Genomic DNA, 16,599 nt, shown 5'->3' with positions numbered 1-16,599 from the left:
AAGATGCAATTAATTTCTGCTTCATAATTTATTTTTGATATTGCAATTGGGAAAGGAACATAAAATCAAATGCAGGCCATTCAGCCCCTTTGCCCTGTACCATGATTCATATCTAATCTGCATCTCATTCACCAAAATTATCTCCAATTGCAACTGAATCTTGACCAGTTGGGCCAGTAGGCTAACGAATGGCAGATTAATTTAGACAAATGTGAGGTATTGCGTTTCGGTAGATTGAACCAGGGCAGGACTTGCTCAGTTAATGGTAGGGTGTTGGGGAGAGTTACAGAAAAAAGAGATCTAGGAGTACATGTTCATAGCTCCTTGAAAGTGGAGTCACAGGTGGACAGCGTGGTGAAGAAGGCATTCGGCATGCTTGGTTTCATCGGTTAGAATATTGAATACAGGAGTTGGGACATCTTGTTAAAGTTGTACAAGACATTAGTAAGACCACATTTGGAATATTGTGTGCAATTCTGGTCACGCTATTATAAAAAGGATATTATTAAACTAGAAAGAGTGCACAAAAGATTTACTAGGATGCTACCAGGACTTGATGGATTGAGTTGTAAGCAGAGGCTGAATAGATTGGGACTTTTTTCTCTGGAGTGTAAGAGGCTGAGGGGGTGACTTTATAAAGGTCTATAAAATAATGAGGGGCATAGACAAGGTAGATAGCCAGTATCTTTTCCCAAAGGTAGGGGAGGCTAAAACTATAGAGGATATAGGTTTAAGGTGAGAGGGGAGAGATACAAAAGTGTCCAGAGGGGCAATTTTTTCATACAGAGGGTGGTGAGTATTTGGAATGAGCTGCCAGAGGTAGTAGTAGAGGAGGGTACAATTTTACCTTTTAAAAGCATTTAGATAGTTACGTGGGTACAATGGGTATAGAGGGATATGGGCCAAATGCAGGTAATTGGGATTAGCTTAAGGGTTTTAAACAAAAAAGGACGGTTTGGACAAGTTGGACTGAAGGGCCTGTATCCATGCTGTAAACCTCTATGACTTTATGACCTGCCTTGGTTTCACATTCCTTAATACTTTTACCTAACAAAAAACAATAAATCTTGAGCTTTTAAATTTTCAATTAACCCCCCCATTTCAACAGATTTGCTGGGGAAGGGAATTCTAAATTTCCAGCAGCATTTGTGAAGAAATGCTTTCCTGACATCACCTGGAAATTTTAAAGCCATGTCCCTTTATTCTTTCCCACAGACAGAACTGTTTCCCTATTGAACCTTTCAAAGCTTTAAATCCTCTTAAACACCTCAATTAGATGACCTCTAATCCTTTATATTTTATAGAAATGCTGAATTTTTTTGCTGCCAGATTCATGCAGCAGGCCTGCAGCTATCACAGTCTGTGCTTCAGCATGCTGCATTCCCAACATACTGTGACATATGAAACCATCTGCCATTGTTCTGAAATCTTAAAAGGGCATGCAGTATCTGAAGAGCAATTCCCTATTTTTTTCATAGTTAACGTGCAATGGAATTCGCTAAATATACTCTCACTATTATAGTGAAGGCATATTAAGTATATTTTTATGAAGGCATTAAACAAAAACAGATTTTAGGAAAGAAATTGCAACAATTAGGAAATATTATAATGGAGCCATCATTGTAAACTTAAAATTTAACAAAGGCTGACCCCATCTCCAAAGGTGTTCTGTGACACTTTTACTGCTCTGGAGCTTATAATTTTGTCAAATACATGTAGATATAATTTAACATAAACTGCAACTTTTCATTTCTGTTCAGGGTGTGCTGTGTTGCCGAGGAAGATATGTTCTAATGGCTGATGCTGATGGAGCTACCAAGTTTGCTGATATTGAAAAAGTAGAAGCTGGCTTGAGAAGCCTCCAGATAGGAACAGTGAGTATTCTGACCAGTGTTTACATATCTGACCTATGGAAATGCAAAATGTTATCTGCAGCAAACTGCATTATCGTAATTAAAAGAAAAATTTCAAAAGAAACATTTAGATGTGGTTTACATTTTCCTTTCAGTTGTGCATTTAGGTAGCGTTAAAATGCAAACTTACGGTTTTGAATTGGTATCTTAAATGCAAAGGGTTCTGGCACCACCTCCGTTGTCTTCAAGCATCTCTCCATGCCCACTGTCCAGAATTCTAAATTCTACTTCTCACATATATCCAAGAAAGATGCGTCTAAAGTTGTTATGCAATGCAGTACTCTAAAATACAATTACTAAAACAAGCATCTATGAGTACAAGTGAGACACAATGTTTCATGCAGTTGAAATAAATGCTGTGGCCAGCATATCAATGAAATATTTGGGCCCTTTAATTTTTAGGGAATTGTTATTATCATAATTGATTCCTACGATTATTTAGCAAGAAATCGACATTTTTTATTTTGGGTGATTTAATTTGCTGGTGCGTCACATTTGCTGGGAGATTTCTGATGCTGATTATGAAGCTGTTTTGACACTGATGACACCATTACTTGCTTGACTTTAATCCTGTTCTGGGAAACTAGCTAAATAAATTTACTTTGACCTTTTCTTTCAGGATAACATGGCTATCTCATGTGGATCCAGAGCTCATTTGGAAAAGGAAACAATAGCCAAAGTAAGTGCAGCCAAATAGCTGTAAGTAGATGGATTTGTACTGTAGGTAGATGTGAAATAATGGATTACAACAATCTGATAAGTGAATTTTAAGAATAAGTTTGAGTTCCAAGGTTTCAATGTGTGGTAGAGTTTGTTTATGGAACTGAAACTGTGTTAACAAAGCCTATTGTATTTGGTAAACTCTTGAAGGTAGCTTCAAAAATTGTACGGTCTGGAACTTTAATTCAAAATTTCATAATTTGAGGTATTTGTAGGTTCAAATTGACGTGCAAAAAAAACTGGTGAAAACCATTTTTCTTAGTTGCTTGATTCAAACCTTTCGATAATTGAAGAAGTTCCAGTAGAAGAGTTATGGGCCTCAAGTCAATCCTGACACCATTGAAAGAGCCTGACGGTTGTGTGCCATTCTTAACAGCCAGTGGAAATGTGCCAATACCAAAATGGATTAGTGCTTCTAATGTTGGATTAGTGGCGCTTCCAATAGTTAGGGGAGCCTGTAGAAATTTCAACATTAACTTTTCTAAGGAAATTCAGAGCTTTTGGTAGTTTAGATTCAGCAACAGTTGTAATTACAATTTTCTTTTCTATTAAAGCGTTCCTATTTTCGGACCCTGCTCATGTATGGTTTCCACTTTTTGGTGTGGTTTCTGTGTGTAAGAGGAATAAAGGATACGCAGTGTGGCTTCAAGCTTTTGACTCGAGAGGCAGCTCATCGGACCTTCTCAACTTTGCACGTAGACCGCTGGTACGTTTTGTTTTAGATTGTGTAGTTATATTAAGTTATATTAGTAATTATACTAAGATACAAAGTTAAAATTACTTTTTGCATGTAAACTATTAATTCATTGAAATTGCTTAATTTGAATTATGGGATTACATCAAATTCAAATTAATATTTTAGTTTGAAACCGCAGTACTGTTTTATTCCAGTTAATTATATTACTGGATTTTTTATTGCAAAAATGATTTTAATCATCATGAGTCAACTACATAGAAAAATGAAATGTCATCCTTTTACATATAAAGTGAAGGAATATACAGAACATAATGTGATCTAACTATTGCTGCACACTCTCAAACAGTTTAACTTCATCTACTGCATTGAAAAGAATTTGGTGCTTTCCACAACTCTTCATAAATTTAACTGAATAAAAATGCCAACAATGTTGGTATCTCAAGCCACTTCCAAATACATTCCTCAATGTAGAAAATATATGTTTTGAAAGATACAGGTGAGTGCAATCAAATAAAGCTGAGAAAAGATTTCTTATCAAGGCAACTTTTGAATGTACAAGGAAGCAGTGTCTAAAATTTTTTGTTTAAATTTTTTTTTAAGTTTATTTATTAGTCACAAGTCAGGCTTACATTTACACTGCAATGTAGTTACTGTGAAATTTCCTTAGTCGCTACACTCCGGCACGTGTTTGGGTCAATGCACCTAACCAGTACATCTTTCAGACTGTGGGAGGAAGCCAGAGCACCTAGAGGAAACCCACGCAGACATAGGAAGAACATGCAAACTCCATACAGACAGTGACTCAAACCAGGAATTGAACCTGTGTCCTTGGCGTTGTGAGGCAGCAGTGCTAACACTGCCACTGTGCCACCCCGAAGGGAAGAAGGCAATTGTGAAATGCAGCCCTTGAGTTGAAATAACAGTTCCAGTGTCCAAACTTTTTAATTGAGCCACCAGAAAATATCAAAGTCTAATGGGCCCACCTCCAACCTCTTGAATCTTTGGAATATTTTTTCACTGTTGACATCTAGAGGCGAAAAGGGTCTCTAGTGTTGAGACAATCCACTATGCTGCATTTAGATTGCTTTAGTTAAGTAAGAAAGTTTCATTTGATATTCAGTCTGGGCAATTCTTAGACTTCCTATAAAGTTTTTTTTAACTAAAACTAACTCAGAACCCTGGTCTTTCTAAACTGAACTTGGTGCCAAAATTCTTTATTTCACCTCTTGATTATAGGAGTAGCTGTTCTTGAAAATGGTGGACATCTCGAGTGACAATTAATCCTTGGGTAATCCCATTACCAAGCAATATTGCCAGGCGAGTTGAGGAATTGTCTCTTGTCTTGATTATGTCTTCATCAAAATGCTTCTCTATTCAAGCTACACCCATTCAATATTCATTCGTGTAAAAAGACCCTCTATAATTATCTGAAAGGAAGTTCAGTTAATTATCTTGATATCTTCTCTGATCACACTCTGACTTGCTTTCAAAGTTGATTTTTTTTTTGTGAGGCTGTTTCTTGTCACATCGTAGTTGACTTGTCCTTTTTTAAACTCTATTGTGGTGTAATCACAGGATGCATGGTGGGGGAGGGGGGAAGAGATAATGAGAAATAGTTATTCTGTGAAAGTGGTTATCTTTTATGGATCTTATTCCCACTTTTTTTCACAAGTTCTTCAATCGTGAATAGTACCGATGTTTAATTTTGATTGTGCTTTTTACTTTTGGGTAGTTTGCACTGATATATACAAAAGGATAGAGCTTCGGTATATGAGCATGGCTTCTGTGATTGACACTGGGAGAAGATAATCTTTTGAGAGTATATGACTTTGAAGAAAAGCACTGTGTGCTAATGTATTAAAACATTGTGGAATTTTGGTGAAAGTTTGTTCCAAGAACTTGGTATTTGAGCTTTATGTTTCAAGCATTTTCATTAATATATAGGAATGCAGTAAATTGGCTAAGTTATCTCAATTGTGGTAAATTCTGTGCATTTATTTTATAAACAGGATCAATTGTTTCCCACCATAGCAGATGAACTGATATTTGAGAGCAGATTAGCTGTGCTGGTGATGGATGAGTTGGTATTCATTTGTCTAGTTTCCGGTATGTATGGCAGCTGCATAAGTGTCATAATATCGCATAAAAGAATTACGTGATGTGCATTCCAATGTCATCTTAGTCTATACCTCAGATGTACAATTAATAATCCACACCAGGTGATAAACTGACACATTGCTAAATAGATTATGTTTATTGCAGGCCCAGAGTAAGTGGGGAACATCAAGAGTACATCACTTTGAAAGAAAGGAAGGTTCACTAAGGAATTAGTAAGCAAAATATTGGACTATTCTACGTCACAAAAAGATTGTAGATAGCTGTACAGTACTTTATACAGTGCGTTCATTATAACTTGTTGGTGAAGCAAAGGCATGAAAGATGCAGAATGGGAATGCAGGTATTACATTACAGTAATGAGGCTAAGCTAACTCATGAGAAACCATCAGAACTAATTTAAGCCTACCTGTTGAATGGTGCTTTTTCTTTCTGTTGTCTTAATTGTGCAATTTTCATTGTGTTATTCTGTTGCTTTTTAATACGATTACCCTGTGTTTCCTTGGACGGAAGGAGAAAAAAAATTACCCTCACGTCGTTATCATGGTAAATAAAAAGTATGCAAGTGCAGATTGAGTGAGGGCAAGATCAGGTTTGGCTGTAATATATCTTACAGTTGAATCCTTTAGTGGCTTTAAGTTCTGGGCCCACATGCAAAGAAGGATCACTTGAGTGAAGTACCAGAAGGTGACTGGTGCCAATGGCAATTGGTTGAGAGAAAGAGTTTTGTTTTAAAGTACAGTATTGAATAGTATCTATTATTTTGTGTTCATCATATTTATTTTTTAATCAAAATTATCCCCATAGAAGGTCTACAAACTTAAATAAATACAATATGTCAGTGTTGTTTAGCAACAGATGTCAGAAATGAGGCCCTTCTGGCATCTGCTTTTCTTGAAAATTTTATTTTCTTAATTTGATTCATAAATTTAATTGTTCAGATTTTAAAAATTCAGTCTTAGCAAAAATGCTATTGTCAGCTGGGACTTTTTCCTCACCCCAGCTTAATTTTTTTCAAAGATTTCTGAATGTTGAAACTCAATTAACATTGCATTAGTGCGGTAAAGAGCATAAGATATTGGAGCAAAATTAAGCTATTTAGCTTGTCAAGTCTGCTTCACCATTCAATCATGACTGATAAGTTTCTCACTCCATTTTCTCATTTTTTTCCCCGCAACCTTTGATCTCCTTACCAATCAAGAATCTATCTACCTCTGTCTTAAATGAACTTAATGACCTGGCCTCCACAGCCTTCAGTGGCAATGAATTCCATAGATTCACCATCCTCTGGCTAAAGAAATTTCTCCTCATCTCAGTTCTAAAAGGTCGTCCCTTTACTCTGAGGCTGTGCTCTCGGATCCCAGTCTCTCCTACTAATGGAAATATCATCCCCACATCCACTCTATCCAGGTCTTTCAAATCAAAAATAGCAGGAGTAGACTTTCCAAAGTAAGTTGTTTAAGACAATGTTATATTTCTGTGCTGTGTTTGTGAAACCTTTTAAGTATTCCAACTTAATTCAATGATTAAACAATATAACAGTTTGAAAGTTAACGAGGTTTATTGGTGAAATCCCAGACATTGTTACTATTTCGGTTCTCTCGTTTTATTTTAAATTGTGTAAATGAAGTGGCTGGAGGTATTTGCATAACCATGTCACAGTTATGAGTGAACCAGTTACGTCTCATGAGATCTTATATGATTTACAAGTAATAAGACAAAGTTCAGAAAGAATGTGATGTTCAGATAGTACGATTATGTTGCTGGGCAAATGATCCAGGGGCTTTGAAGAATAATCTAGAAAATGAGTGCTCAAGTCTCACTATGAGGGTTTGAGAATGTAAGTTCAGTGCTGAAAATCTGAAAATAGCACAGCTGATATTTGTGCAAGTGACATTGTTATCCTAATGCCCTCGCAGGAAGCAACCTTGTCATCTTTAACTGTCCTTGTACATGAAGCTAGTCCGAGAACTAAATGGTTGATTGTCCTCTGAAGTGGCCTGGAATGCCACTCAGCTGTCTGTAACTTCTACCAGCTGTTCAAGAAGTATACTACCAATATCTCAGGTCGAGGAATGGGTAATGATCACTAAATCCTGATACTAACCAGCCAGGCATCAGGAGTGCATATATACACAGTACTGCACCTGCCAGCAATGCAAGATTTATCCTACCGCTAATTAGTGTGCGCCCCATCAATCAATGCCAGTACTAGTTTGTGCCTGTGAAAGTGGTGACCATTCACTCAGCCACTCACTTTGGCACATCCTATCAGTCACTGACCCACTCCTTCTGCTATTCCAAATCATCTTCATTTCGGGGTGTTAAAGATTTTTATGATTCTGAGATGATTGTGACTTTTGAGTCTTTTACATCAGCAAAATAACACTGCATCCCACTACATGCATGGCAATCTAATATCCTTTGCACCATAATTATCTTTTGCATAATTCTACCACAGGAAATTGTATAGTAGAAGCACATGGCAAATAATATACAGCAGCGTAAAATCTTGTTTAAAAAAAAAGCAAATTACTGCAGATGCTGCAATCTGAAACCAAAAGAGAAAATGCTGGAAAACCTCAAAGCTTTAATAAAGAGTAATCTGGACTCAACATCAGTTCTTTTCTCTCCTTTCAGATGCTGTCAGACCTGCTGAGATCTTCCAGCATTTTCTCTTTTGGTAAAACCTTGTAAGTAGGGTTTACCATTTGTTTTTTTTCCCTACTGAGGTCAACATAGCAGCTAATCCAGATAATTCCATAAATCTGCTTTGACATTTCTACATATCTAAATTTTAATATTCAAGACCTCTTTAATTGCTGGTTTGATATTGCAGGTAGTGCAACTACATTTCCGGATTTGCTCATCTCTGTGGTGGCATAACCAAACTCAATTGACAGCAAATGCCAGCAATATGTCCAAAAAGTGAATGAAAAATGCAAAACTAACTAATTCTCTTCAGAGTTAGCTGTGTGGGGCAGGAAAGGAAACCAGGAGTACTTCATCTTTATGAAGGACAATATTTTGGAAACAGGCCAGAAATACTAGCTCAAAGCTATTGTCTTGATGTCACCAGATTGGTATCAGAAGAATTCATGTAGCAAAACCTCTTTGAAAAATGTATCCAGCAGCTTTTCAGAGATGACATTCTCCCTTTAATCTCGGACAATTCTGTCCATGACATGTTGTCTCATTTCTTTTAAATTATGTATTGAAGCCTCACTGCAGAAATTAAAACATCCCTTAATTTCATGGTAATGTAAAGTTGCATGTAATTTTCATGTACAACTTGGATGAGAATGACTGCAGCATGGACAAGTGATAAGTAGTTTGTATTGTATTTGTTGTCTGTGTGTTTATTTATTTATCATCTAATTATCTCCCTATGCATTTATAAAATTCTGTTACACCCAAGAAATTGAGGAGCATAGAAGACCACAGTTGCACTTTCGTAGATGTTTTGTTCTGTGCCATTTTGTAGAACTTTTTTTTCCATTTTGAGGTTGTGACCAGGGATTTCTAATATTCCAACTTGCGGAATGGTAAGATTTGGTGACAAGAATTTAAATTGATTATTTTGAGAATGGCTAGTTCAAAAGTAAGATAAAACAGAAGCTTTGCATTTATAAAGTGCTCTTTGTTTGTCAGAGATATATAGACACAAGATGTTTCCATTTCTGAGCATGATCAGCAGGGGCCGTAAATATAAGACGATGGTCAATAGATTCAACTGGGAATTCAGGGATAATTTCTTTATCCACTGTATGTTTAGGATGTGAAATTCACTAATATATGTTGAGGCAAATAGCATAAATGCATTCAAGGGAAGCTTGATAAACATGCGGGAGAAAAGTATACAGCTAAAGGAAGAGGAGGAGATTTCTGCGAAGCATAAACAAAGACCCGCTGTACTGAAAGCTTTTTGCTCTAATAAAAACAAAAAACTGCAGATGCTGGAAGTCTGAAATAAAAACAGAAAATGCTGTCTAATACAGATCTATAGAAGGATCATTTAGATTTGAAACTTTAACTGTGTCTCTCTCCACAGATGCCCCCAGATCTGCTGAGTTTATCCATTACTTTGTTTTTAATTTAGCTTTCTACTCTATGGTAAATAATGATTTCAAATTCACAGATTAAATTATTGAACTTATAGCTATTTGATAAACCGTGCTCACAAAATGCATTGATGGTGTTCGTGGAGAAACACTTTGTGCAAAGAACAGCACCACCAACAATTCAGTGTTTCCTTATATGCACTCCTGGAATGGCTCAATCCCATAACCATTTGACTTGGATAAGAATGTCATCAACTGAGCCAATCCAGTACTAATGTTGAAGCAAGTTAAAATGTGAGTTTGCCTATATCAAATTAAGGGAATAATTGGCAAACAGAACCATAGATTAGCAATGGGAAACATCTAATTGAAGAAGAAAAAGGAACTAATCAAAATATATTCTGATATAGAGAAAGAAAGTGCATCAAAGATTGGATTCCAAAGAATAGATTAGATCAAATTTGAAACTTGAAAGCATTTACAGTTTACAGATGCGATCATTTTTGTAGCAAGGGCAAGTGTAAGGAATCCAGAAAATCTGCAAAGCAGCAACTTGCATTTGCAAATGGGCTTTAATGTAAATACAAATGCAATTCATGCATTGAGATTGATATCAATAGTTTATTTGTCATGTGCATCACATCCTGTAGAGATCCACAGAACATGCTGCTCCCTCATAGAGGGAGATGATTCTTTCACTGGAAAGGAGCTGTCACGGTAATGTATTTTTAGTCTGATCAAGTATTACTTTTATGGGGAAAGAAGATCTGAAAAAGTTAGCCAGGTTTTTGTTGGCTTCGACTTGAGGGCTATTCATGGCCAACGTGAACAGACTTGGAAGCATTTTACCTGGCTCCCACCTGTAAAGGGTGGGTAGGGAGCAAAACTGAAAGAAAATGTGTTTTGGAATATTGTTTTGTCCCATTTTTGTGTACTGTGAAAGTACTACTTGCTTTAAATTCTTGAATATAAAATCTTTTGCACAATCATATCTTTTTATTGCATTTCAGGGCTTTTGATGTGGAACTCCTCTACATAGCCCAGTGTTTAAAGATTCCAATTGCAGAAGTTGCTGTGCAGTGGACAGAGATAGAGGGTAAGTTACTTACATGGCCAGAATAATTGGCTAATAATGAAGTGGGTCACTGCTAACAATTTGGTATTTAGTGCTGAAATAAATTGTTATCCAGGTATTTTTTTCTTTTGGACAACACGGGTTATGGACCAATATTCTGTGTATGGCACTCCTATGGAACAACTATGAAGCCCTCTTTTTAAATTGTGCCTCAAATTGATTTTGTATTTTATTTGCTTTAGAAAATAATGATGGTGAAATTGAAACCCACCTTATCTGCATATTCAATCAAAAAATATTATTTCATAAAGAACCCTGCAGTTTTTTTTGTATAACAAACATTTGCCAATGAGTTGCTATGATGAATGAATATAGGGGCGATTTTCCAGCCCCATTCCTAGTGCCAGAATGAGATCCTTCCTGCCCCCTCCTGATGAAGTCATCACATTCATGCTCAACTAAACTTGATTACCATGGATCAAGATCTATTTAAATATTCAGAAACTGCTTTGCTCCATTGCTTCTGGGTTCCCCAAATATTCCTCTCTGCTGGTGTGACATCATTGTAGCGGAAATCACTGCTGATTTCCAAAAATGGAAAACAGTCATAATGACCATGTCAGGGGTGCAGAGACCGTTGTCATCCCTGGATGGTCAGGGACGTGGCAGGGCAGTACCCTGGCACCCTTCATGGGGTGCCGAAGATCTGATTCCAGTGAGTGGGGGAGTTGGGGAGGAGGGAGTTCCTTAACATTAACTTGAGATTGGGGTGCTCTTTTTAAAAAAATCTCTCTAGAGCCGGCCTTGCTGGCATCTTTATGCCTGACCTGCCCCTCACAAAGACACTGCTTTAAAATGGCAAAGTATCAAAAGATCTGGCGAAAAAAGCTGTCTGTTTCTCAGGAGAAACATGCCAGTTTTCAGTCAGTACCTGACGCTCTGCCCTTTCCTATCAGGAGAATCATTTACCAGTCTTAAAGTTGATATTTTTAGATGGAGTGGGGCTGACCTTTTGGTTTGTTTATGTTAGTTATCTACAAGCATTGTTTTTTTCCTTTCACCATCTATCATTCAAGGATGATTTAGAAAAGCCTCTGCTGATGCGTTGAGAATTAATTTTGCTCTCTAAACCAAAGTCCAGTTATACAGATCCCATCATTAGCCAAATATATGGATCCTTTGCTACCAGAGCCACTTACCTATATCCATCAGTATGTGCCTTTCCACTTGACCAGTGAGACCTTTATCCAGGTTGGAAATTTATTCTTGTATTGACATCTTTATCATTGCAAAGATAGTTGTGTGGCTGGAAATTAAATGCACTGTACATGGATAAATACACAGTCTGCATGCTAAACTGGATATCAGTAAATGATTATGCTTTTTGCAGTCACATTATTTTAGAATGACTGAGGGGTTATGATATTGGGAGATACGTCAGGCAAGACTTTTAATTTTATTTTGCATCATAAAGGTATTCTGTACAGAGATGTTGGTATAGATAAGATACAAAGAAAGAATGATGAGGTTCAATGAGGGTTTGGCATGGGTGAGATATAGTGGAACAAAAATCACTTTGTCACTTGCTCACATTATCTGTCCCCTGTCTCCAGATTGGATTTCCTATTACTTCACTTACGCCATGGCAAATGTATGAATTCATTTTGAACCTTAAAGGCTGAGATAGCCCGATATGTAGCTACTTGTCGCCAAGAATACAACTCTTTAATTTGGACCTATAGGGAACAATTTTTCCCATTAAACCTCGCTTTGCAGAAGGCCAAGTTTGCACCAATAGCTATAAATAATTAATTAAAAGACTGATGACAGAAAATTGTGAACAATTGGTTCAACATATTGCTGATGCTCCAGCAATGTGGCACCATAGTATCAATTTCTTCGGTAGTAGAACATCAAATTGACCATAAAGCTGTCTGGTATGAGAAATTAAACACACTAGTGTATTTATTTTGAAAAATTGGTGGTTTATCCTCCAGCTGAGCCATTCCACATGTGACCTGGGAATGTTTTGTGGGGGAAAATTGATCATTTTCCCTGTATTCCAATCATTCTGATGTTGAATCACCTTGACCAGGAAGATGGTTACATAAAATAAGTAGGCAATATAAATAATTTTCAAAGTCTTAGGGACTATGAATTGCAGTGTTATAAGATATAAAGTACTGCGACTCAATTATTATACAGTGAAATCTTTCGAGTGTACAGCCATGACTGCTCATAACCAAGATGCCTTTCCAAACTTGTGTTGTAAAATTGTTGGTGTTTTTGGAAGATACCAGTACATTTTTGAGAGCCAAAAACAGAACTGATGTGATCTTCTCTAATTTTATATTTTCTGCCTTGTACTGTAGGATCTAAACTAGTTCCATTCTGGAGTTGGTTACAGATGGGTAAAGATCTTCTCTTCATTCGGTTACGTTACCTTACTGGTGCCTGGAACCTTGAAATGCCCAAAAAAGTCAACTAATTTTTTGCACTGTAGCTGTTCGTGAAGATGGATGGACATAACAAATTGATGAAATGTAATCACGGGACATGGTGACACAAGATGTTTTACTACAGAGGGCAAAACATTTTGTTCATTCTACATTCACAGGGCAGTTCTTTCTGTGTTGGTAAATGCACACTGGGAAATAAAGTGGAAATTTTCTATATGAACTGTATTCTTGGTTAAAACAAAGATAAAATGTCATTGTGAAGACCAAATTGAGACAACAGATGGATTATGTTTAAGAATAGCGGTTTACTTTCTTTGTTTATATCATTGTTGCAAAGAGGTTTCTTAGTTTGCCTCAGACTGTAAGTGGCATTAAAATAACAAATTGTACACTTAAGTTGTGTATGTTATGGAAATGCCTTGCAAACAGTTCTTTTTCTTGGTCTTGTATAATTCAGTTGCCAAACTCGAGCAAATTGCTGTACCATGTTAAGATGGATGGCATATAGGGCTAAATGATTAAGATATACTTGGGTTTTTCCTTATTTCTTACTGGCTATGATTGAAAACCAATATAATGGGATTTATATTAATGGAGGGTTATAACAGTAATTGATTCATGTAAACTGTGCAAGATTTTAACATATTTATTTGAAACTGGAATTTATCAAGTCTTTAAACTTGAAATAATTTTTTATTCACGGTACTTTAATTAAAAAAAATGGTCATTGTTAAATTTGGGACATCTATCTTTGTATTTCAATATCGATTTCAAGTTTCCAATCCCAATGCTTTATTACACAAGAACCACAACATGTGAAGTAGATGCACATGAACCCGATGGTTTACTAGCTGAACAAACACCTGTATCATTCGGAATCTGAGGCAGCATCTAAATACTTAACAGTAATATTAAGAGTCAAAACAAGATGCAAGAAACAGGCATCATTAAAAGTGATAAACAAGAAATTGACCTGACATCATGGAATTTCAATAGTTAAAGACTATATTTACAGTTGGCTTGATTTTTTTTACACTTTTGTCCATTTCTAATAATGAGCAACAGGTACAAAGAAAAAGTAGATAATTGCAAAGAAAAATTTCCTAACATATCTTCAAGACAAGTTAGCTTTTTGTGCAATATCCTTATTATCATTTACATACCTCTACAAGATCACCACTACCTTTCCTGGTTGTAAAGCCCAAATTTCTCTAGCCTTTTATCATAACTCTGGCTCATGTTGAGATCATCTTGTGCAACTTGTCTCCTGCACTTTACTGTTTACATGCAAGCCCATTTTTAAAACAGGCTGATTGCTGTGTGCTCAGAGGAAATTGTGACCTTGCTGTGTGTCATCTGATGGCTAGCATGCAATTCAAAGCCTTATACATGAAAATAAGTGTGCATTCCAGATTTCAACAAAGTTTACTGCAGTTCATCAGACTCGAATGCAGTATTGCTGAGGAAATTAGCCAAGGGGTATTTACATAGTTGGAGCACATCACTGTTTCAGTAGCTTTTAGGATTACCAAAATTTATGAGGAGCTGTGCACGGTATGTTCAAACTATATATTAGAATTCTCTCCCTAACAGCACTGTGGGTGTACCAACACCTCAGGGACTGCAGTATTTTGAGAAGGCAGCTCACCACCACCTTCTGAAGAGCAACTAGGGATGGACAATAAATGCTTGTTTAGCCAGTGACACCCACATCTCAACATGAATAACACAGAAACTCAGCAAATTCACTCGTAACTTCATCTATAATACAAATGAGAATTTATAGATATGCCAAATAGCAGCAACCTTGCCATATAGACCAAGAAAATTCAATATCCTGTCCCTGTCTTTTGTTGCATTACCTCATCTCAGCTGTGGATACAGTAGTGATGTTACAGCTGATCGTCCTAATCAGAGGTTGAGGAAGGACAAATTAAACTGTCCTCATTTATGATCACGATCCAGCAACCCCTGCTGCAAGCTGATGACGTGACCTCAGGCAAGAATAGATTCAGACTTGACTATGATTCCGATATTGAATAACTCAGCATGAGTCATAGCCACTTGGATGACAGAGAGCTAGAAGTGTCTGTGTAGTTTATACCTGAAAACAGCTGATACAATTAGAGAAAATATTTGAGAAAATGGGTGAGAAAAAGAAAATAATCAGTTGCCTAATCTCAAAAACCAAATGACATTGTTTTGCATGTTTTCACATAATAGTAGCATGTATTTGTCCTGCCTTCAGGGATCTTTGAATGCCCCAAAACATCTCTGGTTCTCTGTACTTCCTCGTGTCCAGTCATTCATTGTGTATTCCCTTGCCCAGTTAGTTCTCCCAAAATGCATAATTTCTCACTTTTCAAAGTTAAATTCCATTTGCTATTTCTGCCCATCTGACCAGCTCATCATATGTTTCCCCTTGTTGGATGTTCTATAGCAAGAGCCATCATTTTAGGCTAAGGGGTGGCAGATTGAAAACAGAAATTAGAAGGAATTATTTCATTCAAATGATTGTGAACCTGTGGAATTCTTTACTGCAGACTGCAACAAATTTGAGGAAATAAATGGGTTTTTAATTATAGAATCATGGAATCCCTACAGTGCAGAAGGAGGCCATTCGGCTCATCAAGTCTGCACTGACAACAATCCCACCTAGGCCCTATTCCCAAGGGGTGAAGGGTTATGGTGAATGGACAGGAAGGCAGGGATGAGGATGAGATGAGGTCAATAATGATCGTATGCTTGTGGGGCTGAATTGGCTACTGTTGCTCCTAGTTCTCGTGTTCTTATGCTCTTATCCTTACTGAGACTAGTCTTCCATTCCGGGTTTATTAATTGAGTGCATTTTAATTGGCCCAGCACACTGGTGGAATTTAAACCTCTGAATGGAATATGCTGACACACAAAACATCTGAAAAATATTATTTTGAAAATAAGTTTGTAAAATGGGAACTAACCAAAACTAGGGAGTTATTTCTAATTGATTGCAGATTACAGTTAGAAACCTTGTTTGCTGCTGGATACATTTTATATACAGCTGTTGAGCAGGACACGACAACTCTCATAATTGAGTTAATTTTCTGTAATTTGATTGATTCACTCGTATCCGTATTTCAGGATGGAATTTCTTGTGTAGTTCTGCCAGAGACACTTGTAATCGAATACTCGCATAACAATTGAGGGAAATCAGTCAATGCATGAAAGATATCTGACCTTTGCATTCTTGAAGAGGGAATATGCTGTGTATTTGGTGCTTTTCTTGAGCCTGATTGTTTTCACTGATTACATGGAACATCAAGTGTTTATTGATAACATGTGACTATGTACATATATAATACATAGGATATAGCCCAACACAGATCTCTATTCAGTCCTCAACTGAACCTAGTCTCAAGTTGTGTGTCTCTTTACATCACATTATGAGCAGTACTGTTTCCCAGTCCCACATTAATGCTTGCTATGCCAAATACACTTATACTACATTTCCCTGCCTGCCGCGCCGCCCCCCCCCCACCAAGTTTTTATAGTTCTTATTTATAGTGCAATCATGCACCTC

At 36.8% G+C, this 16,599-nt stretch overlaps 1 protein-coding gene across 1 annotated transcript in view; it reads left to right on the top strand.

The window, feature by feature from the left end:
* The window catches only part of alg5 (ALG5 dolichyl-phosphate beta-glucosyltransferase), a 31,914-nt gene extending 18,139 nt beyond the window's left edge, over positions 1–13,775 (top strand). Inside the window, exons 6-10 of the mRNA XM_080197483.1 lie at positions 1,761–1,874; positions 2,533–2,592; positions 3,188–3,339; positions 10,517–10,602; positions 12,954–13,775. Of these exons, the coding sequence (XP_080053609.1) occupies positions 1,761–1,874; positions 2,533–2,592; positions 3,188–3,339; positions 10,517–10,602; positions 12,954–13,069 (528 nt within the window). The 3' untranslated portion in view covers positions 13,070–13,775. The remainder of the gene's footprint in view (positions 1–1,760; positions 1,875–2,532; positions 2,593–3,187; positions 3,340–10,516; positions 10,603–12,953) is intronic.
* Positions 13,776–16,599: the final 2,824 nt, after the last annotated feature.

Source organism: Carcharhinus amblyrhynchos, chromosome 10 (assembly GCF_965287045.1).
Source record: "Carcharhinus amblyrhynchos chromosome 10, sCarAmb.v2.hapA, whole genome shotgun sequence".
In the NCBI taxonomy this organism is placed as follows: domain Eukaryota; kingdom Metazoa; phylum Chordata; class Chondrichthyes; order Carcharhiniformes; family Carcharhinidae; genus Carcharhinus; species Carcharhinus amblyrhynchos.
This window is presented reverse-complemented; position numbering and strand designations above follow the sequence as displayed.